The 22,772-nt window shown below is 44.1% G+C and overlaps 2 protein-coding genes across 9 annotated transcripts in view; one reads left to right on the top strand and one right to left on the bottom strand.

Annotated features, from left to right (window-relative positions):
- Positions 1-19,888, bottom strand: part of LOC137521019 (trichohyalin-like) — a 31,310-nt gene extending 11,422 nt beyond the window's left edge. Inside the window, exons 1-4 of one of the 5 annotated variants that reach the window (XM_068239727.1) lie at positions 14,757-14,850; positions 7,127-7,209; positions 1,330-3,043; positions 533-705 (exon numbers count right to left, since the gene is read on the bottom strand). In XM_068239727.1, coding sequence (XP_068095828.1) covers positions 533-705; positions 1,330-2,876 — 1,720 coding nt within the window. In that variant the 5' untranslated portion in view covers positions 2,877-3,043; positions 7,127-7,209; positions 14,757-14,850. Of the gene's footprint in view, positions 1-532; positions 3,044-7,126; positions 7,210-14,756; positions 14,851-19,298; positions 19,376-19,783 lie in introns of those variants that run through there. The other 4 variants (XM_068239724.1, XM_068239725.1, XM_068239723.1 and 1 more) reach the window with 4 other exon arrangements.
- Positions 19,889-19,935: 47 nt separating this feature from the next.
- The window catches only part of LOC137521020 (torsin-1A-interacting protein 1-like), a 40,989-nt gene continuing 38,152 nt past the window's right edge, over positions 19,936-22,772 (top strand). For 3 of the 4 annotated variants that reach the window (XM_068239729.1, XM_068239730.1, XM_068239728.1), the window contains exons 1-3: positions 19,936-20,056; positions 21,477-21,524; positions 21,945-21,995. In XM_068239729.1, coding sequence (XP_068095830.1) covers positions 20,008-20,056; positions 21,477-21,524; positions 21,945-21,995 — 148 coding nt within the window. In that variant the 5' untranslated portion in view covers positions 19,936-20,007. The remainder of the gene's footprint in view (positions 20,057-21,476; positions 21,525-21,944; positions 21,996-22,772) is intronic. The other variant, XM_068239731.1, reaches the window with a different exon arrangement.

Below are 22,772 nucleotides of genomic sequence, written 5' to 3'. Positions count from 1 at the left end.
AAAGATCCAGGGCATTTGCCACTGATCCTTGGGGCTAGGAACACCCCTGCCCCCTACACTGCATCTATGCCGTGGAAAGAGTATAGAGATAGAATCTACTCTATCCTCACTCTCTCTCTCTCTCTCTCTACAGCATTAAAGGGCAGCAGAGGAGGTAGTGAATTACAATAATATTTTTATTAAAATGGGTGGGGGGTTGGCAGTATTTTGCCTAAGGATTATCACTATAAGGCCTCTTGCTCACTACATGCAATTCCGATTTTTTTTATACAATCCGATTCTTTATTCCAAATAAAAAACGTAGCAGCATGCAGTACTTTTTTTTAATCAGAATCTAAAATCGGATAGTATAAAAAAAATCGGAAACGCATGTAGTGTGCAAGAGGCCTAACTTCTGTGCCCATTCGTTCTTATTTGAGGCCAACAATGTTATTTTTAATCCTCTGCAGTGGACCCCCCCCCCCCCCCAAAAAAAAAATATATATTCAGACTAAGTTGCAAATATATAGCTTTGGCAAACATGGCTTTTTACCTATCACTGTTGTCTTCCAGCTCTTCTCTTGTTTTTGTATGAAAAGCTCTTGCCTCAATCTCTTCTCCTCCTGTTCCTTTTTCAAGTTCTCCTTATCTTCTTGCTCTTTTCTGAATGTCTCCCTTCTCAACCTCTCCTCCTCCTCCTTTCTCAGCCTCTCCTCCTTTCTCAGCCTCTCCTCCTTTCTCAACCTATCCTCCTCTTTTCTCAACCTCTCTTCCTCCTCCTCCTTTCTCAACCTCTCCTCCTCCTCCTCCTTTCTCAACCTCTCCTCCTCCTCCTCCTCCTCCTCCTTTCTCAACCTCTCCTCCTCCTCCTCCTCTTTTCTCAACCTCTCCTCCTCCTCTTTTCTCAACCTCTCCTCCTCCTCTTTTCTCAACCTCTCCTCCTCCTCCTCCTCCTCTTTTCTCAACCTCTCCTCCTCCTCCTCTTTTCTCAACCTCTCCTCCTCCTCCTCCTCTTTTCTCAACCTTTCCTCCTCCTTTTTCAGCCTCTCCTCCTGTTCCTTTCTCAACCTCTCCGCCTGTTCCTTTCTCAGCCTCTCCTCCTCCTCTTTTCTCAGCCTCTCCTCCTCCTCTTTTCTCAACCTCTCCTCCTCCTCTTTTCTCAACCTCTCCTCCTCCTCTTTTCTCAACCTCTCCTCCTCCTCCTCTTTTCTCAACCTCTCCTCCTCCTCCTCTTTTCTCAACCTCTCCTCCTCCTCCTCTTTTCTCAACCTCTCCTCCTCCTCCTCTTTTCTCAACCTCTCCTCCTCCTCCTGTTCCTTTCTCAACCTCTCCTCCTGTTCCTTTCTCAACCTCTCCTCCTCTTTTCTCAGCCTCTCCTCCTCCTCTTCTCTCAGCCTCTCCTCCTCCTCTTTTCTCAGCCTCTCCTCCTCCTCTTTTCTCAGCCTCTCCTCCTCCTCTTTTCTCAGCCTCTCCTCCTCCTCTTTTCTCAGCCTCTCCTCCTCCTCTTTTCTCAGCCTCTCCTCCTCCTCTTTTCTCAGCCTCTCCTCCTCCTCCTTTCTCAACGTCTCCTTCTCCTCCTCCTTTCTCAGCCTCTCCTTCTCCTCCTTTCTCAGTCTCTCATCCTCCTCCTTTCTCAGTCTCTCATCCTCCTCCTTTCTCAGTCTCTCATCCTCCTCCTTTCTCAGTCTCTCATCCTCCTCCTTTCTCAGTCTCTCATCCTCCTCCTTTCTCAGTCTTTCATCCTCCTCCTTTCTCAGTCTTTCATCCTCCTCCTTTCTCAACCTCTCCTTCTCCTCCTTTCTCAGTCTCTCCCCCTCTTTTCTCATTCTCACCTTCTCCTCCACCTTTCTCAACCTCTCCTTCTCTTCCACCTTTCTCAACCTCTCCTCCTCCACCTTTCTCAACCTCTCCTCCTCCTCCACCTTTCTCAACCTCTCCTCCTCCTCCACCTTTCTCAAACGCTCCTCCTCCTTTCTCAACTGCTCAACCTGCTCCATTTTCAAGTGCTCCGCCTCCTCCACCTTTCTCAACCTCTCCTCCTCCTCCACCTTTCTCAACCTCTCCTCCTCTTCCACCTTTCTCAACCTTTTCTCTTCCTCCACTTTTCTGAACCGCTCGTCCTCCTTTCTCAACCGCTCAACCTGTTCCTTTCTCAACTGCACCACCTCCACCTTTCTCAACCTCTTCTCCTCCTCCTTTCTCAATTGCTCATCTTCTTCCTTTCTCAACTTCTCTTCCTGGTCTTTTTTCAACCTTTCATTCTCTCCCTCCTGCTTCTTTTTCAGCCTCTCCTTCTGCTCTTTTTTTAACCTATCCTTCTCCTCCTTTTCCCTTTTCAACATCTGCTCCTGCTCTTTTCTCAGCTTTTCCTCCTGCTCCTTCCTCAGCTTCTCTTCCTGCTCCTTCCTCAGCTTCTCCTCCGTTCTCACCCTCTCTTCCTGCTCCTTTCTCAGCTTCTCCTGCTGCTCCGTCCTCAGCTTCTCCTCCTTTCTCACCCTCTGTTCCTGCTCCTTTCTCAGATTCTCCTCCTTCGCCTTTCGCAGCTTCTCCTCCTGTTCCTTTCTTGACTTATTATCCTGTTCTTTCCTCAACTTCTCCTCCTGTTCTTTTCTCAACTTCTCCTCCTGTTCTTTTTTCAACTTCTCCTCATGCTCCCTTTTCAATCTGTCCTTGTGCTCCCTTTTCAACCTATCTTTTTGCTCTTTTCTTAACCTCTCCTCTTGCTCCTTTTTCAACTTCTCATTCTCCTTCTTCTCTTCTCCTCTTGAATTCTCCTGCTCTTCTCTCAACTTATCTTGCTGTTGTACTTCTGTAGGAACAGAAACAATCTTTTCACGTATTTGACTTCCGTCTTCCATAGAATGACGTATCTTGCTTTGTTCTTCCTGATCTGCCATACTAAAATCTGTAATATGGCAGCTCTACAGTTAGGAATTTCCTTAGAAGTTGCTTTCTCGCGGTTGTAGGCTTCATGTGTTTCAGGAAATACTCAAGCCATTATATTCCGGTATGGCTAAAATATCAGCAGAATCCTCTTTGGTAATATCTGGTCTCAAACTTCAATCTGTATTGGTTAAATGTAACAAAACAAAAACTTAACGAAAGTCAAATTAGCCTTAAGACCCTATCGTGATAAACTATTGCCAAGCGATACTAAATGGGGAAGAGAGGTTTCGGGATAAGAGAGCAAATAAGCAAGAGCAGCGCTGTTGCAGGAGCTACACTAAAATTAGAATACTAGTCAGGCAAGTGTAATTCACTGCAACAGATTGCTGTAAATAAAGCCTGTAAGGGAGGGGTGTAGAAGGACACATCTGCTCACAATGTATTATAAACTGGTGCAATCATTTTTATTTTATTTTTTTTTACGGAAATCTAGCATGCTCATGGAGCTTAGTTTCATAAAACAAACCGGTACATGTTTACTCCCTGACTGGATTGAGGTACAACCTTACAGTGAGTATTTATAGCTGTGGATGCCTTTCAAGGTAGGCAGAGCACCCAAGCCTCTTTTAAAGGACACCTGAAGTGAGAGAGATAAGGAGGATGCCATATTAATTTCCTTTTAAAGTGTACCTGGGATATCGCAACAAAACATTTTTATACTGACCCGAGGCTTTCTCTAGCCCCATGAGCACTGATGCGTCCTTCAGTACTCCTGAGTGCTTCAGAGCGGCTGCAATTAGTCCCGGTAATCTGGCTAAGTTGCGCCAGTTGGGTCATGCGCAGAAGAGTGCTCACGGGGCTGGAGGAAGCCCCGGATGAGTATACAATCTTTTTATTACGAGATTTCAGGTTTATTTTAAAGAATGCAAACTGCCCAGTGGCCCTGCTAATCCTCTGCTTCTAATGTTTTTTGCATAGACCCTGAACAAGCATGCAGATCAGATGTTCTGACTAAAGTTTGACTGGACTAGGCGCATGCTTGTTTCAGGTGTGTGATTCAGACACTAATGATGCATGGGAGATCAGCAGACTGTCATACAGCTGGTATAGTTTAAAAAGAAATAAATATGGCAGCCTACATAGCCCCTCTCACTTCAGGTTTCCTTTAAATGTAAAACAGAAAATGCCATAACTGCTTCCTTTGGTAAAATATTCCACATCTTAGCCATTCTTACTGTGAAGGACCCCTTTTGCTCATGTGTAGTTCATGTCATCTTGTCCTTTGTATAGACATGGGGATAAAAAGTTTGCCAAGCTTTTATATTAGCCTTGGATGCATTTATACATATTAATTGTGTAACCAAACTAATAAAGTCAATTTGTCTACCCTTTAAATAGGAAAAAAAGAAGCTTTGACCATATTGCATCCACAGCATTATAAATACAAAATGCAACCATACTACCTAACTACTCTTCCAGCATTGTTTAAAAACTTTTGATAAGTGGGTTCCTGTATTAAATACAGGCTACCACCATCTTTAAACCGCAAATGCAAAATGCAAACAAATGAATAATGCAAACCCAAAACACAAATGTATGCAATTTTTGTAGCATTTTGCATGAGTTTGTAATTTTGGGAGCCTGTGAAGTAAATGTCCCAGCATGCAATACAATCATGCCTCAGCAGGATGCACTGGGGTGGAAGAGGCTTCAGTTTACAATTAGTTAAATTACAATTTATACTTAGAGGGGGAAATAATGTTATTTTGCTAGGCATGTTCAGTGTTTAGTTTGTGTCCACTTAAAAGGATACCAGAGACAAAAAAAGTTTGAAGAAAAGGGAGGAGCAGGCATGTATGGGAAGCTGTCCTAATGGTCAACACTCCTCCTGTTTTCCTTTGTCCTCCTCCTCACATACCTAAAGCCCCTCCAGCAGCCTATTCCAGGTCGCAGGAGTTGGGCCGGCTGCGTGCATCCCTCAACTTGCAACTGCGTCCATGAAGGCTCTGCGCATGAAGTCTCGTTTACGCCATGGTCGCACGCTGAGGGACGCGCTCAGCCAGGCTAGCACCTGCGTACTGATGTCCGAATCTGGTAACCCAGAGGAGGCTGCCAGAGGGGCTTTAGGTATGTAAGGAGGGGGCAGTGAAGAACGGGTGGAGGGGGGGTGAGCGGTGGCCATCAGGACAGCTTTCCATACATGCCTGCTACTCCCATTTCTCTAAACCTTTTCGGCTCTGGTCAGTTCTGGTCCCTTGTAAAGTCTGCAAATTTAGTTGAGTCGTGGGCCACTACTTATGTGCAGTTCTACCTGCATGCATCCCCGAAGTCTTGACTGTTCTGTGCATGCTCAGTTCGTTAAGACTGTAACTGTGCCCACTTAGACCGCTCCCAGCTACGGGAACATGATTGAGTGGGTGGGCGTGGATGAGACCGCATATGCGGTGGCCCACAACCAGGTTGGGTCACAGGGACACAACAGAAGGACAGACTCCGATGAACCCCCAGGTAAGTAAAAATCCTTTGCTGCAATTTATCCCAGGTATATTTTAAGTAAGACCTTCCACCCCTTTCACTGGATTGCCAATTTTTGCACCTGTTCTAAAACTACAATGTCCTTCCTGTAGTAGGGTGCCCAAATAACTGTATCCTATAATCCATATGTGGCAAAACAAGTGATTTATACACAGGCCGTACTATGCTAGGATCTCATGGTTTCACTTCCCTTTTTATGCATCCTAGATTTGCATTAAAGAGAACCCGAGGTGGGTTTGAAGAATATTATCTGCATACAGAGGCTGGATCTGCCTATACAGCCCAGCCTCTGTTGCTATCCCAAACCCCCCTAAGGTCCCCCTGCACTCTGCAATCCCTCATAAATCACAGCCACGCTGCTGACAAACAGCTTGTCAGAGCTGGATGTGTTTATCTCTATAGTGTCAGTCTGCTGCTCTCCCCGCCTCCTGCAGAACTCCAGTCCCCGCCTGCATCCCTTCCCTCTCTGCTGATTGGAGGGAAGGGACGGGGGCAGGGACTGGAGCTATGCAGGAGGCGGGGGAGCAGCTGAGACTGACACTACAGATGTAAATACAGCCTCACAACATGGCTGTGATTTATGAGGGATTGCAGAGTGCAGGGAGACCTTAGTGGGGTTTGGGATAGCAACAGAGGCTGGGCTGTATAGGCAGATCCAGCCTCTGTATGCAGATAACATTCTTTAAACACACCTCGGGTTCTCTTTTTATTGCTTTTGCTTGACATTGAATGTGGTTATGTAACATATAAGCCATCCAAGTTCTTCTCCAAGTCTGCTATTCCCTACTATTGAGGATCTATAGCTAAAAGCAGTAGAGGCAAAGCATCAGCAGAACAGACAGGAAATCTGCATTGTTAGCATTTTCTGCGCATGACCAGGCCGGGTTGTGGACCATTACGGCCAAACAGCTGACGAATGCCTGGCTGCGCAGCTGCAGTGAGGGACACACTACGAAGGGCTGGAAGAAGGGTGCGGCCATGATCTTGCACACGCCAGCAGCTCCACGTTTTATGATTAAGTGGGATTTGTTGGGGGGAAAATGTGGGGCTCATGTAATATAAATAAAAGTGCACTTATACTTCAAAGCAACTTATTTGGCTTGCTATACGATTTCTTCACAGGGACCACTAACTGTAGTAAGAAGTACATGGAGGCTGCCATATTTACTTCATTTTAAGCAATGCCAGTTGCCTAGCAGCCCTGCTAATCTATTTGGATGCAGTAGTCTCTGAATTACACCAGAAACAAGCATGCAACTAATCTTGTCAGATCTGACAATATTGTCAGAAACACCTGATCTGCTGCATGCTTGTTCAGGATCTATGGATAAAAGTATTAGAGGCAGAGGATCAGCAGGACTGCCAGGCAACTGGTATTGCTTAAAGGGCAATAAATACGGCAGCCTCCATATACCTCTCACTTCAGTTGTTTTTTAACCGTTTCCGGACCACGTTGGTAGAAATCTATGTCCTGCAGGTGTCTGCGTAGCTCTGACAGGATTTCACCTTCTCCGCAGAGAGAAGTTATATTTTTATGTTCAGTGACTGTAGCCCAAAACAGCCACTGGTAATTATGATAAACCTGCTCCCCCAGTCTCCCTAGGTTATTTCACATCTGGTATCCTTAAAGGTTAAGTGACTAAATGCTCTGAATGCACCAACTGCGTTGTCTCCTTCAATCAAAGTGGAGTAAAAGGACAATTATGCTATGCAGGTCAATAATCACCTTACTTGTGTGTGGCGTTTGTAGGTGACCTGTCACACTGTTGATGCAAAACAAACACTGTCAGGAAGAGATCAGACGCTGACCTGAAATAATGCAGAAGACAACAGGTAAGTGGGGGAAGTCAGTTTCTTATCTAGCAGCAATGGTACTTTGCACCCATATAAATCATTTTACAGAGATTACAAGAGAGAAATTAGTGATGTTTGGTGGGTGTGTAGACACAGGGAGGAAGACCTAAACACAAGCAATCGGACAAAGGTCATAGAGATATTATATTTACACATAAAACAGGCAGAGGGAAAATATATCTGAAAAGCAAGAGATACAAATGCCACATATGAAGAAGCTACTGTCAAGTCCATCTATAGGCAAAAATAGACAACATACAGCAAAGCCAGCACTGCTCTGGCTGTCTTACTGGATAAAACAATGGCTTTCTGTAACGTAATAGTATATGGTCGGCTTTTCTCCCCGACGCATAATGTCTGACGAATTCTGTTCCAATATACTATTCTTTGACTCCCCTGCGTGGGAAAACCAATGCAACTATTACCTTCATTGAAAGTAAAGCATTATTATTTAGTATTTATATAGCTATGACATATTCTGCAGCGCCTTTACAGAGTACTGTCACTAACTGTCTCTATTGGCTCACAATCTAATGCCTTCCATAGTCATATATCCATTGTAGTCTAATACTGTGGATACACGGTACGTTTCTGTAACGTGTATCGATTAGCTGATCCGGCCAGCTGATAATATTCAGCTGGCCCGATCAAGCCTCTCGACCCCCGCCCGCTCGATCCACGTCGGCGGACAATGGCAGGGAATCGAGCGCTGATAAGGAAGTACCGGTGGGGACGAGCGGTAATCGATCCGCACACGCGGAGACGCGGATGGGGTCGATCCGGCGGCTAATCGGCCGCCGGATCGACCCGTATATTCCCAGCATAAGGGAAGAACATACAAACTTCATGCAGATGGTCTCTGGCTAAAATTCGAACTGGGGACCCAGCACTGCGATGCGAGAGTACTATCCACACTCACCATACTGCTTGATGCAAGTCTAACCATACACCTGGTCGAGAGGAGAGTATTGATTAAATCAGTGATTTATTTTTTATACTTTGCCTCATTAAATAAGAGTGGATCCAGGCAGGGGGCAACTAGAGGGGAGCAGCACCTGTGATCGCAGGGGGACCAGTGCTGTGGGGCGCCCCAGCTACTAACCATCCCTTCCTCCAGCACAGGGGACTATACTTCAGATCAGGTGCTTTTGTGGCTACACTTATGGGTGTGGAGATCATGATGGCCACACTTGTTTTATGGCCCTTGTGAGATGGGCCCCAAGGGGAGGGGGCATGAATTGTAGTTATGTCACTGGATCCAGGTGTTGACCTAATCAGTATTTCAAAGCAAACACAGGTGTGCTTGTGTAGACAATAGCATGGAATGGCTGTCATATAAAGATACTGATTTAAAAATAAGATGCAGTGGTCTCCCCTATAGTTTCCAGAGCTGTGTGTGCTGCCTACATTGTTGCTGAAAGTTCTGAGCACCTGGCCCAGTTCCCAGGCACTCAGAGCCCTCGTGGGTGTGTTTATTTAAAAGCCATCAAAAGAGATAACTGGCTTAGTAAATTTATAGGGGAGAGGCAATTTTACCAGTGTATTAAATGTGTGAATGCAATTTAAAAAAATCTGGTCCCGTGAACTGTAGCTACTCAAATGAAAAAGTTCGCAGGAGGCTCTGTGGGTGGGGCTGCAGCCTGACTCATTGATATAATGCTACTCACTGAGCAAGATAGCCATGCTAAGAATAACTAGAGACCAAACGCCAGCAACCATTACTGCAAGAGAAAGCTGTTGAAGGGGCTTTGAAACAATAAAAACAGTGATTTGTCTGACATTAGCTAATCAAGGAACATGGACGAAAAAACAAGCTCTGCAACTGAGTGCCTACAAAGGACTAAGTAAAAGAATAGGGCCTATATAAAAACATTATATACCGTACTACCCATATGCACATAGAAATATTTCAAGACTAAATAGAACTGTTAAATATTAACATTGTGCATACAGGTGATAAGGTGAGCAAAGTCTGTACATCATGAACAATTCGACCTTACAGCCATACCATGAAATTTACTGCGTTAATCTGACAGACTGACATCAGATTGCCAGTAATAAATGTATATGGTTAGACACGGATACAGAAGTCCATGGGACGCTATCTGAGATGCTGCGCCACACTGCCTGAACTGCCCCAAGAAATGTCCATCTCACCCTCTCAGATGTATACTAGCCACATGCTTCAACCGGGACTGTTCACTGGAACTTTGTGTTCAATCAAATAATGGTATCCATGCAAAACCTAAGCTGACACAGTAAGAATAACTGATTCGTGAAGATAATAAAATGCTTTTTGTTATTATTGAATGGGAGAGCTGTATCATTTAGTTCTAATCACATAATATGCTCTCCTAAAGGATACCCAAGGTGACATGTGACATGATGAGCTAGACATGGGTATGTACAGTGCCTAGCACACAAATAACTATGCTGTTCCTTTTTTTCTTTTTCTGCCTGAAAGAGTTAACGTAGGTATTTAACTGGCTGACTCAGTGCTTACAGGAAGTGACTACAGTGTGACCCTCACTGATGAGAATTTCCAACTATAAAACACTTTCTTCCATTACTTTATTTTCACCTCGGGTGTCCTTTAAATCTTGTATACTATTCTTTTAGATTTGTCTGTGAACATTTTAAAAATCAAGTACAGTATCTTCAAATCCATAAATCTGTGGCCAAAATAAGGCATAACAGTTTGTCATACATTCATGACTTAGGCTACATTCACAGTGGGAGTTGAACTGCATTCTCAGTAAGCAGGAAAACAGTGGAACGAAAAACTTGCACTGCACGTTGTACAACCGTTGCATCGCAAACAGTCCATGCAAAGTATGCTTCACTGTTAACGCATGCATTATGCAGTAACGCACTGCATGGAATGCCGCACTCTGTTAGACTGCACGGTCTGCACCGCACACCGGATGCACTGAGAACGCCGCAATGTTTTAGATTCCAGTATGATGTTTTACATTACTATGCGCACTGCAACGCACCACTGTGAGCATAGCCTTTTTTGTTGCTTTCAATAATGTTACTGAGACAATAACATAGAAAACATCAGAACAGTGAAATACTCTTAAAGTATCACTGTCCAAACAATAAACAACATTGTGGAGAGAAAAAGAGATATCCAGGAGCTACTCGCCATGATTTACTTCAGTAAAAATTCAACTTTTAATGCAATTCTTCCAATAAAACTTGTTCCAAAGGTAAAAGGCAAAAAACAGCAATACTTATCAGACAGGAGGTAGTACAATTGGTGCGGAGGCAGGTCGACGATCGTTTCGCCCCTCTATGAGGGCTTTCTCGAGACCATCTGCCCCCTCAGTGAATCCCCACTCCTATATACCGGGTGGCCACTCCCTCCCCATCCCCAGAAGCTGTTTTTCATCCGGACGTTGCACCGCTGTTCTATTTGCAAATAAGTTTTAAGGCATTGGTGTGCACTCGCTCTTATATCTATTTGCCTGCATACCAAACAATAAACAACGTTTTCCTGTCAAATATCAGTAAATTGAGCTAAGAAAAGATGTGCATAAGAACCAATCAAAACTGTAGCCACAGTATCATGTACAAGCAAACTAGTGTAAGTATCTAGAGGTAAAGAGGTAATGAGGAAAAACTGAAAACTAAAACCATAATTAGAACTGAATATCAGGAATTAGTGTAAAGGTGCCCACTAATGATCCCATCTTTTTCATCCAATTTTACCAGATCTATGTAGTATAAGGGTAAATTGAGTAAATATATATTAAATGGATCGTTTATGCAGTTCCCTTATATTACACAGAAATGGTAAGATTGGATGAAAAAGGTTGGATCTTTAGTGGCCACCTTAACAGCTATTTATCAGCCTACTCTGGTAGGAGAAACGGGTGTCATATGCCTGTTTTAAGGCCCCATTCATACTGCACGCGTTGCCGTCCGGATTTCGGCAACATGTGCAGGAGGCCAAAACGCACATCATCAGACATTGCATAGACTGCATGCGTTCCGGACCAGTGCAGTCCAGGAACGCATGCTGCACGCATTCCTTACCAAAACGTGCGGCTGACCCATTCACTTTCAGTGAGTGGGATCAGCCAAGCAACGCATAGAAACGCAGATGGCGTGCGTTCGTACGCATTGCGTTCCATGATGTGAACGTGGCCTAAAGAGGAAATTGAGACCATAAATGGGAACCTAAGGGGGAATATAGCCACCCATGCCATGGATACGTTCTCCATGAAGGTATCAGCATTGTCTTGGCAGTAGCTGGTAAAATGTTAAGATATATATATTTTATCTTTGAAATTATTGAATTCCAGTCTTAATCGTCTGATATCCCATTTGGCTGCGATGGAGATTTTGGTGGCTCTAAAACCAGGGCTGTGGAGTCAGAACAAAAATCATCTGACTCCAACTCCGACTCCTTAGTTCATGAAACCACCGACTCCGACCCCAGGTATTCAAAATGCCTCCGACTCAGACTCCTCAACATCGGCTTCTAGTTTATAAAACCACCGACTCTGACTTCAGGCACCCAAAATGACTCCGACTGCCTAGTCTAACACTTAATGGGGTGTGGATTTTGTACAAAAATCATTCGACTCAGTTTATGAAATCACTGACTCCGACTCCAGGTACCCAAAATTGCTCCAACTCCACAGCCCTGTCTAAAACGTAGCCTAAAGGATACCTAAACCTAGAATATCTAAATCTTATTTTTATCAACGGTATTTGTATATTCTCCTTTGAAGCATGATTAGCAACAAACCTTTGCTTTGTGGCTGTGAAGTCCCATTTCTCAGGTATGCCCGATTCCTACCCATAGACTTAAGCTGAGTACACACGTACGATAACGATCGTTCAAAAACGAACGATAACGACAATTGGACCGATAATCGTGCGCTCCAAATTTTCCAACGATCGTTTTTTGGGACGATAACGACTGTTATCGTTCAATCCGACCGATCCAACCCGGCGGATTTTTTCTAAAGATAATCGTTCAATCGTTGCAGTGTGTACAAAGATCGTCCGATAACGCATGTTCTTATTGCCTGTCATAACGTCACTTCCGTTTGCGCACGCATTTTTTAATCGTTCGTCGTTCAGTACTTTATACTTATATCGTTCACGTGTGTACACAATCGTTCATTACGAACGATCTTTTCCGTCTAATTTAAATATCGTGTAAACGTCACGAATCGTTCGTAACGAACGATCTTTATCGGACGTGTATACGAACCTTTACTGCAATTATCTTTGATCAAGGTCGGCAGAGAGGCTAGGCAAATCAACAGATAGAGATGTGATCTCAAATGTAATTGTAGTAGCAGTAGAGTATCGTACCATGTTAGCCATAAGTAAAAGCAAGACGTTTTAAATCAGGATGATACCATTTACTGGCTGACTTAAAAGAATAAGAGTAAGCAAGCTTCGTCAGCCTCAATCCTGTTTGCTTACAAGCTGATGGAACAGTGTAACGATCTGTGTAACACAGAGAGGATCTGATTACCGGTGATCTGCAGTATCACCGAGAATACAGAATATACCCGATTATTGATGATCTGCAGTATCACCGATAATCAGATATATCTTCTAACCTCTGGACACCTGAGAGATGAGAGTGTTTTGGTGCAACAGTAATACTTTGAGGAACGCACCCGAGATGGGTGCTAGACAGTAAGAGATACTGCTATGGATCAGATTCCTTCTACAGGCCTGAAGCTCCCCAAGGGGAGGAGCAAGGCTAAGAGAGAGAAGGACAGAAGGTGATTGACACCAATGGTGAAGTGTCACTGACAGGTCTGTGAACTATCTCCAGACAGGGAAGATAGTTCTCGAGGTCGGACAGGCCAGGTCGGCAACAGACAGACAGATAGGGTACAGAGACAGGAGGCAGATGCGGATTCCAGAGACTACCCGAGTTCAGCAACAGAGTATCAGAATGACAAAGGTACACAATCAGAGATCAGAAGAATGGTCAGGAAAGCAGAAGGTCATAACAAATAATCAACAATGCCTAAACTTGAGTGTGAGCTCCAAGATTCTCACACTCCAGGAACTAGCCTAGATAATACGAAATATACAGATGGTACAGAATTCCTAGACTAAGGTGTGAGTTCCTTGGCCATCAACACCTTGGAAACTGGTCTAGATAACAATACAGATGATAACAGAATTCCTAGACTAAGGTGTGAGATCCTTGGCCATCAACACCTTTGGAAACTGGTCTAATAACACAGATACAGACAAGGTCTGAGTGCTACCACGTAGTGGTCGCAACGGCAGACAACCAGCAAATGCCCAGCCACCAGTATATATAGTTCAGCGCTCTCCAGCGCCTCCCCCAAGTGCTGGACCAATGGAAACCGTTTCTGGCGTCAGCTGACCAGCCTGGTCAGCTGATCACCCACTGACTGGTACAAAGCTCTTCCTCTCAGCGCGCGCGCACGTCCATCTAAACCTATGTGGACTACAGCTCCCAGCCACACCAGAACCCTGCTGTGAAATGCCTGTTGTGCTGCACGCGGAATCCGCCGCCATGCCGCCAGCGCATGCGGCGGTTCCTTCGCGTTCAGGCAGACACAAAGACGAGTGAGCACATACATCAGTGGTCACGCTGGACGCGGAATCCGCCGCTTTGCCATAAGCGCATGCGGCGGTGCTTCCGCGTTTTCTCACAAACAGACAGCAATATACAATACATGCAACATCAAAAGGGGCTACATAGATTTTTTTTGCAGGCATAAATACATGTCATTAAGATAGTTTAAATGAAACAGAACATCTAAATGGGGCGAGGGGTCTAATTTATTAATCAGCAAACAACCTCCCACACTATTTAGATGTTCTGTTTCATTTAATCCATCGTAATGACGTGTTTATGCCGGCAAAAAAAAAAATGATGCATCCCCATTTGAAGTTCCCATGTTTATAGCTGTCTGTTCCATCAACTTGTAAGCTAACAGGATTGAGTCTGACAAAGGCTGCACAGCAGAAAGCTTGCTTACTCTTATTCTTTTAAGTTACTGTTAGACAATAAGTGGTATCATACTGATTCAAAATGTTTTGCTTTAAATGTAATTGCTCAGTTTGGATGTAAAGTTACTGGAATTGGTGGAGGCTGAACTGCAACTTACCAGGGAGAAAATCAGATTCAGTAGCAAACAATTAACTGACAGCTTTCCGTTCAGCACCAAGAATTCCATTAAAAAAATACACACAAAAAATAACCCTCATACCAGACCCTACAAATCCTACTATCATCAATTCAGTATAATTTCTTAAAGTTAGATAAATGTAAAACCACTGAAAGTCTGCAGGAAGAAGTGGACTGAACAATCAGTTACTTCTAGTAACCTTCCCTATATGTACTAAGGACAGATGCAGTAATGGTGATATAGGGAAGGTAGAGCATAAAGCCTTTATAAGGCTGTTGCTGCAGCAGTCATAACACTGCACTGGGGTGACAAAACAAACAGACAAGGACATACATAATCCAGCCAAACACTCACCCCAGCTAAGCAGGCTGATGTCTATGTATACAAGTCCTCAGCCCTTCAAAACTTGCTCTTCCAGCTTGAAGTGAAAGAACTTTGACAGTACAGCCCAGCCACACCTTCTAGTGTAACAAATAAAATAGTCCCCCAGACACTAGAGTGCAAGGAACGTTTGTGTTTTCTGAAGTACAAGGCAGAGTCTGCTTCCAGATACAGAACACTGCCACCTGCAGGCCTGACATTGCTAGGGAAATATATACGAAAAAGTAACGAAAAGTTACTGACAGCCGTAATTACCATTTCTTTTTCCACATCCACAAGTGCGAGTAAAAAGGTCGGTAATATTGGAGCGGTAACATGGCGGTAATGGTGAAAAAAAGGTAGTTAAAAATACAGAACAAGTGTGTAAAATTTAATTTTGTGTGGAATTTTCTGTCCAAAGTCCAGCAGACACAGCTCAAAAGTCTCTAGACTACATGTAATTGGATGTGAAAAATTGCGCCAGATAAGGTGATCCTTACAGGTGATTAAAAAAAACAGTAATTAATGATGAAACAATGCACACTTTTTTATTATACATTTTTGATTACAAATTTTACTTTTTCTGGAACTTAAAGTGAACCAGAGCTGAAAAAGAAAAAGATTTTATACATACCTGGGGCTTCCTCCAGCCCCATCCACCTGGATCGCTCCCAAGCCGCCGTCCTCCGCTGCCCACAGCTACAAGAACCGTCACTTCCGTCAGTCGGAGCCAGTCTAGCGTGAGAGAAATGCGCTGTTTGCGTATCTCTCCAGCATCCTGGAGAGATATGTAGAGGGCGCACGTCTCCTGTATAGGCTGGCTCTGATGACGCCAGTGATGGGACCTGGTTCTCGTAGCTACAGCGGAGGACAGCGGCGTGGGAGCGATCCAGACGGATGGGGCTGGAGGAAGCCCCAGGTATGTATAAAATCTTTTTCATGTTCCTGTCTCTGGTTTCCTTTAAGTTTAACCACTTCAGCCTACGGGTGCTTTCACATCAAGAGTGGAAGCAATTTTCCCATCAGTGCTCCTCCCATTCATTCACCAATAACTTTATCAATATTAATCATACATAAATGATCTATATGTTGTTTTTTTCACCACAAATTAGGCTTTTTGGGGGTGATACCTGTCCTCAGTAATTACTCTATGTTCTATGCATTTTTTAGGTAAACATTTTAATCTGGTCAATACTTACAAGACCTTATTTGCTAACATAAGAGTAATATACCTTCATGACATATATATTAACCTCCCTGGCGTTCTATTGAGATCGCCAGGGAGGCTGCGGGAGGGTTTTTTTTTAATTAAAAAAAAACTATTTCATGCAGCCAACTGAAAGTTGGCTGCATGAAAGCCCACTAGAGGGCGCTCCGGAGGCGTTCTTCCGATCGCCTCCGGCGCCCATAATAAACAAGGAAGGCCGCAATGAGCGGCCTTCCTTGTTTTGCTTAGATCGTCGCCATGGCGACGAGCGGAGTGACGTCATGGACGTCCTGACGTCAGCCGCCTCCGATCCAGCCCTTAGCGCTGGCCGGAACTTTTTGTTCCGGCTGCGCAGGGCTCAGGCGGCTAGGGGGGCCCTCTTTCGCCGCTGCTCGCAGCGAATCGCCGCAGAGCGGCGGCGATCAGGCAGCACACGCGGCTGGCAAAGTGCCGGCTGCGTGTGCTGCACTTTATTTGATAAAAATCGGCCCAGCAGGGCCTGAGCGGCAGCCTCCGGCGGTGATGGACGAGCTGAGCTCGTCCATACCGCTCAGGAGGTTAAAAAAGCTGAGTTCCTAGGGGCTGGTTCAGACGGCATCTGCCCGGCTTTCAGTGGCGTTGCGTTTGGGTTTTCAGCGGCTTTCTATGGCTTTCAGTTGCAGTCGGTGTTTTTCTACCCCATAGGGGGACATTAGCCATGGCGGTTAACCGCTCCAGGACGCTACATGTAGCGTCCAAGGTCGCCTCGAACGCCAGGGAAAGTCAGGATTGGAAAGCCGCGTTCGCGCAAATGCCGGTAAAAGCCCCGTACAAGCATTTAATGACGATTCCCAAACACCGGGGGTAAACGCCCGTGTGAACAGCCCTTAGGCAACTATTTATGTATTTTAAAAAAACAAACTATTTTGTGTGTGTTTATTTGGTAATGGCGGGGGGGGGAGCACTATAAATACTATCATGGGTTACCAGGAAGTGTTCGGTTTGGGTTTTTTGCAAGTCATCAAGTCATTTTACTTTCATTATTATGAATGGACATGGCCCCTGATGGGGGTCATGTCCATTCATTTCAGGCAGTGCGATTGGATCGAGGAACAGGTGAAAACTATTTAAACCAGGGTGTAGCAATAGCTATAGCAGCTGCTATGGGGCCTTGGAGCAGAGGGGGCCAAGGTGGTACTTGATTTATTCACTATTCCCTTTCTTGGGTTACTCCACTCTCTGACTATCAGTGCCCATGAACTATATGCAGTGTACATTGTACATTGCCAACTAACTCATACCCACAGGATAAGGGCAGGTGCCCTAGCTAAAGAGTACCTATATCTGAGGGCGCCATGAAAGTTTTGCTGTGGGACCCTATAATCTCTAGCTACGCCGCTGATTTGAACTATTCAGGAAAAAAGTTATTAATAAAAACATATTTCCGTTATTTCACAATATTATTATGTAGTAATTAAACATGGTTAATAAGATACTCAAGGTTTTGAGGTACATACACACATCTGATTTTTCCAAACAACCGGTCGTTTGTATGTCAAATCGGGCGTGTGTACAAACGGTCGTTCAGCTGATAAGACTGAATTTGACCAATCCGCCAAGCGGATCCATCAAAACCAGCGTTATCAGCTGAATGACCGTTTGTACATACGCCCGAATTGAAGTCCACACAACCGGTCGTTTGGAAAAATTAGACGTGTGTACGCACCTTTGTGCTGATACAATTTTTAAGTTAATTTTTATGCACCTTGAAACTTGCGCTTTACTTGTCAGTATAATAAAAAAAAAATGCTATCTGTATTACACCTTTCATCTATTTTCCATGTTCTGCAATTATCTAGCAAATGAAATACCGCATAAGGTAAAAACCTTTGTGTATTGTCAAGCAGTTCTTCTGTAAATTACCAAACTATTACTGCATGTGTGAAAATCTTAATAAAAAAAATATTTTTTTGCCACATGAAGTAAATAACCAAACATGAAAATTTTCCTGATGATTTTTACAGATACCCACCGAAGAAGAGGGAAGGCTTTGGGTCCTAGAGACCCTTGCCGTTCCTCTCCTGGTTCCTGCGTTCCCCCGCAGGCTCCCCCGTTAGCAGTTTTCAACCGATCGGTCAGAGACTGCTCACTTCCGCTTTGGCTGGGCTTCGGAAGTCTTCAGAAGCGCAAGCTCCCTGCGCAGTCCAGAGCTGCCTGTCTTCGGGAGCCCAATTGCTTTCGAAGACTTCCGCGGTGGGAGATTTAACCGGAAGAGCCTGCAGGACCCAGGACCCAGAGCCTTCCTTCTCCTTAGTTATCTGTTTTTTTATTATTTATTTTTACTAAAGATTCACTTTAATGTAATTCATAATGCATAGCTACCAAAATATAAACATTTCTTAAATATGCTTAAATTTTAGCTTTGCATGCAAATTAAACTGTGTCAATCAATCCCAGTAGAATCTGTTAGTAACTAGCTGTGCTAAGATTCTTCTCTCTGCATGAGCCATTCTTTGATAGTTTTGTAAAGTAAAATACCACCTGTATCCCTTTAGATGTGAATGCAGCCACTAGAGGTCTTAGTTTTGTGCATCAGTATAAAGATTCCCCCATCTAAAGGGATACAGATAAGCCTTTTTCAATATCTCCTTCTCCTGCACTCGTACCTGCCCGCCAAGGCATCGGATCAAATGGGTGAGAAGCATGGACCAGGAGGCTCTTGGCTATCTTACTTGTCTATTGTGTTATTGCATGATTATTGTTAGTTAACGACTTTACCAAATGCTCTAATCTTTGTGAATTTACATTAAACATGTGCTGTGTGAGGTATTTACTGCACAAGTCGGTAATTTACCTCACTAGTTGGTAATTTTACTTTTCAGTGCGGTAATAGCTTTAATGAGTTGATGCCTGAGAACATGTTCGGTAAAATCTCCTGTTTATTGCATTACCCAATGTGGTAATGCTTAAAGGGAACCCCCAGGCTCTGCTGTCCCCCCTGAAAATAGCGCCAGGCTAGCGACAACCTGCTGTCACTAGCCTGGAATTTACCTTGCATTTGTCAATCTCTGCACCTTTCCCTACATTGTTTCCCCACCTCCTCCATTGCATTGCTGTAAGCTTCCTCCAATCAGAAGAAAAAAACTGAAGGGTGGGAGGGAGGAGACTGGCAGTGCACCAGAAGGACACAGAGGCATGTCATTGTGCAGAAAATATACCTCTGTGTCCTATTATCTCTAGAAACAACCACCTCGGGTTCTCTTTAATTATTTGACGCCAGATGTTGTTTACATCTCAGGTACATTTTAAAGGATACATGAGTAGAAATAAAGTACTGAAGCTTTACTTACCTGGGGCTTTGTCTAGCCCCTAGAAGTCTCTGTGTCCATCGCTGCAGTTCCCATGTCACCCAGTCTTTTGGTGTCCCCTCTGTGGCTTCTGCACGTGTGGTAGTAGCACATGGAAATTGCATAGTAATTGCGCTGCTATGCAAATTTTGCAATACCAAATATTTTTCCTCCCTCAGAATTTGCAAATGAACTGCAATTGTGGCATACAGTACATACAAGCTATTGTAGCAGAATCATTGTAATGGAAAGAAATGCAATCCTATTGCAGCACAATACATGGATAATTGTGCATCCCAGCAGTGACAGAAGAGGACTGCAGGACAAGGAGGAGAAGCAATGAAATGTTAGAACTACACAGAAAAAGGGAAACAACGATTTAGGTTTATAATAGCAACAGGTAGTGATCTTTCATCAACGTCCCTAATCTTTGCCCTGACTGCTTCTGTAATGTAATACTCTCTATAAGTTTCATAGTTACAGATTACCCAGAAAGCTCGTGGTGAATCAGAACTCCTAGGAGTGTGTAAGTTTCATTTCTCAATCTCCACACCGCTGCAAACCATGCCCATTTCTGGTGCAGTGCACCACCACTAACATTCCGGGGGAAACGTGACTCAGGCGGAACGATTGTGAAATAGGAAGTAGCAGTGGACTTCCCCTCTCGTGTAGCTGGCGCGCACTTGTGTAACAGTGAGGATCAGCCGGGGAGATGGAGACTCGGCAAAGTCGTGCCCGGGCGGCCGAAGCCGTGCCAGCAGGTGAGGTGGCCGTGTGTGGGCAGAGCTCCGGTGCCGCCATGTCTGAGCAGGGAGGATCTATGGCTGCGGCCACCTGTCTGTCACACATGAAAGTGTCACACAGATATGTAGCTGCTGTCACACCCTTCCTGTATGAATGGCACACATCGGCCCTGCTAGTCCTTGAAAAAGTTAGTTATGAAATTATACTTTTAAAATCTTTCTTGAACCCGTTTGCTTGCTTAAAGAGAAAAGAAAGTGTGATGTTATTAGTAGGGATGAGCTTCGACCTAGTAGTATATAAACTCAAAGCAAATCTGTGTCAAAAATGTGCATAGGAAGTTAATGATAAATACAAATTTAAGGAATGATCATTAAGGCCTTGTTCACATTGCGTTCTGATTGCATTTGCGTTGTGCGGTTTTTGATGCAATTTTGTTTTGCGATTCCCAGCGCTTGGGTGGGCTGCGGTTTTGTTAAAAGCGCTTTTCCAGAGCATGTTTTAATTCACTCCCTGACCCGGAAAATAATACATGCAATGTATTTCTTCTTAAAAATGCGGATGCAATCGCTGCACAAAGCGATTTTGTGAGTGTTTTGTGTTTTTCCTTTACCTTCCCTTAAGGCGGAATCGCCTCAAAAAAGGTGCAGGCACTGCTTTGCTGAGCAGATCGGAAACAAACTGCTCAGATGTAAACTCTCTCATAGGGAATCATTGCTTAAGTGTTTTTAGGGCGATTTTGAAAATCGCCTGCGCTTGAAAAAAGGGCAAAAAAAAGCCCTTAGTGTGGGCTCCTAAGGGCCTGTTTCTAGTTATAAATCGTATGCTGTTTACTGCATGATAATTTAGACAGGGAGAAAAACACAAACCCTGCACACCCCCTTACTACCTTCTTTCAGGTGCTGGCCCAATATCACATACAGAACAATCCAGAGGTTCCGCACACTCCAGTAAAGGATAAATCCTTTTTTTAGTCCATAATTGTGACACACATCCATTTGTATGACCAACTAATGTTTCTTGTCCCCGAAGGGTCCCCTTTGTCAAGGTAACAAACGCAGAATGGTTCTGTGTTTGGATTGGCTGTAATGATGACTACAACCTACACTATTCAGCCAATTAGAACGCTTCAAGTTGTAGAGGACACTGATGGGAAATCTGTTACCTATGAGGTTTCCCACCGGGTCACCTCCACCTTACTAGTGCCCAGATGCAAAGAAACCCTGCACCAGCTTTGCAGTCATTTCTCTGTGCCTTTTTTTCATGGCTGATCCTATCCTGCAGAATATTTTACAGTTATTACATTAAAGGAGATAATTATGAAAATGCATACAGCTCTGTTACCTGCAATAGACCTCTTGTAGCATTTATATTTTTATTAGTTTTTTCCGCTTTCTTTTTCATGCCTGATAGCATTGTATTTCATGTGTTTTGTTGCAGCCACTGGAAAGATATCTTCCCAAACACATGATTACAGCCGAACAGATGGTATGTTTTGCCTGCATTTTCCTTCAGTACAGTATATGTATCCAGAGTGCAGGGGCCAGTGTAATATAGGAGCACAGAAAAAACAAAGTTCAAAGTACAGTAACATTCACCTGATGGTTGCAAAATGTACCTACCTGTTCTCCTCCTGCTTACTTATCTTGGTTTTGCCCATTTTTCTTTGCTCTATAGGCACAAATCAGCCATCCACATGTATCTTTTTTATGAGAGCGCTGTGATCTGTGTGTTGTTGTTTTTTTAATGAAGTTTTGGCATTGATGTATGCTTGTTTGTGGAGCAGTCCGCCTTTCCTCTCATTGCTAGGAAGGGGGGGGGGGGGGGGGTGGTATGGAGATACTAGTTCATGTACACATTTACATATTAGAATAACATTATACAAAAGGTTTCCCTTTGCTTTTTCAGATGATGAAACTATTGATGATGGGTCATTGATTCGGCCACCGCTTAGAAGATGTAAGTATCAGTTTATTTAAAGGAGAACTTCAACTGGGTCATTTAATATCCATCACAGTTCAGTATGGAAATTAATTGAACTTACGGTACTCCTGGGTCAATACAAAATGAAAATCAAATTAATAAAACTCAGAGGCACTCATACTAGTCAAAGCCCAGCCAATCAGCACTGTATTTGATCGAGCAATCATAAGTTTTAAGAAATTCGCAGTACGTTGAGCCAATAAAAGTTTTCTACTATACTTATCAGTTGCTCTTTATAGGAGACAAATGTTTTTGCTTAAAGGGAATGTCCAGGCATCTAAAAAAAATGACATCTACTTCCCCAGGGCTTCCTCCAGCCTCTTGCAGCCGACGTGTGCCTCGCAGCAGCGCTGCGCCCAACCACCGACCCGTGGTCCCCGCTGGTGCAGAGGCTGACCTCGCAAGCTCGTCCTCTACTGCGCCTGTGTGGGCACCGCTGTCATTCACTCGCACGTGGTGTGTACTGTACAAGGGCAGTAGGTCTGCACCTGCGCAGTACACTCCACACCACGTGCCAGTAATTGACAGCGGCGCAGGTGCAGTAGAGGACGACTTTGCTAGCTCACAAATAACTATGCTGTGTTCCTTTTTTTCTTTCTCTGCCTGAAAGAGTTAAATATTAGGTATGTAAGTGGCTGACTCAGTCCTGACTTTATAGTTGCAACTTCTTAGCAGTGAGGGTCACACTGTAGTCACTTCCTGACTGAGTCAGCCACTTACATACTTGATATTTAACTATTTCAGGCAGAGAAA

The sequence above is a fragment of the Hyperolius riggenbachi genome, chromosome 6 (assembly GCF_040937935.1).
Source record: "Hyperolius riggenbachi isolate aHypRig1 chromosome 6, aHypRig1.pri, whole genome shotgun sequence".
NCBI classification, from domain to species: domain Eukaryota; kingdom Metazoa; phylum Chordata; class Amphibia; order Anura; family Hyperoliidae; genus Hyperolius; species Hyperolius riggenbachi.
This window is presented reverse-complemented; position numbering and strand designations above follow the sequence as displayed.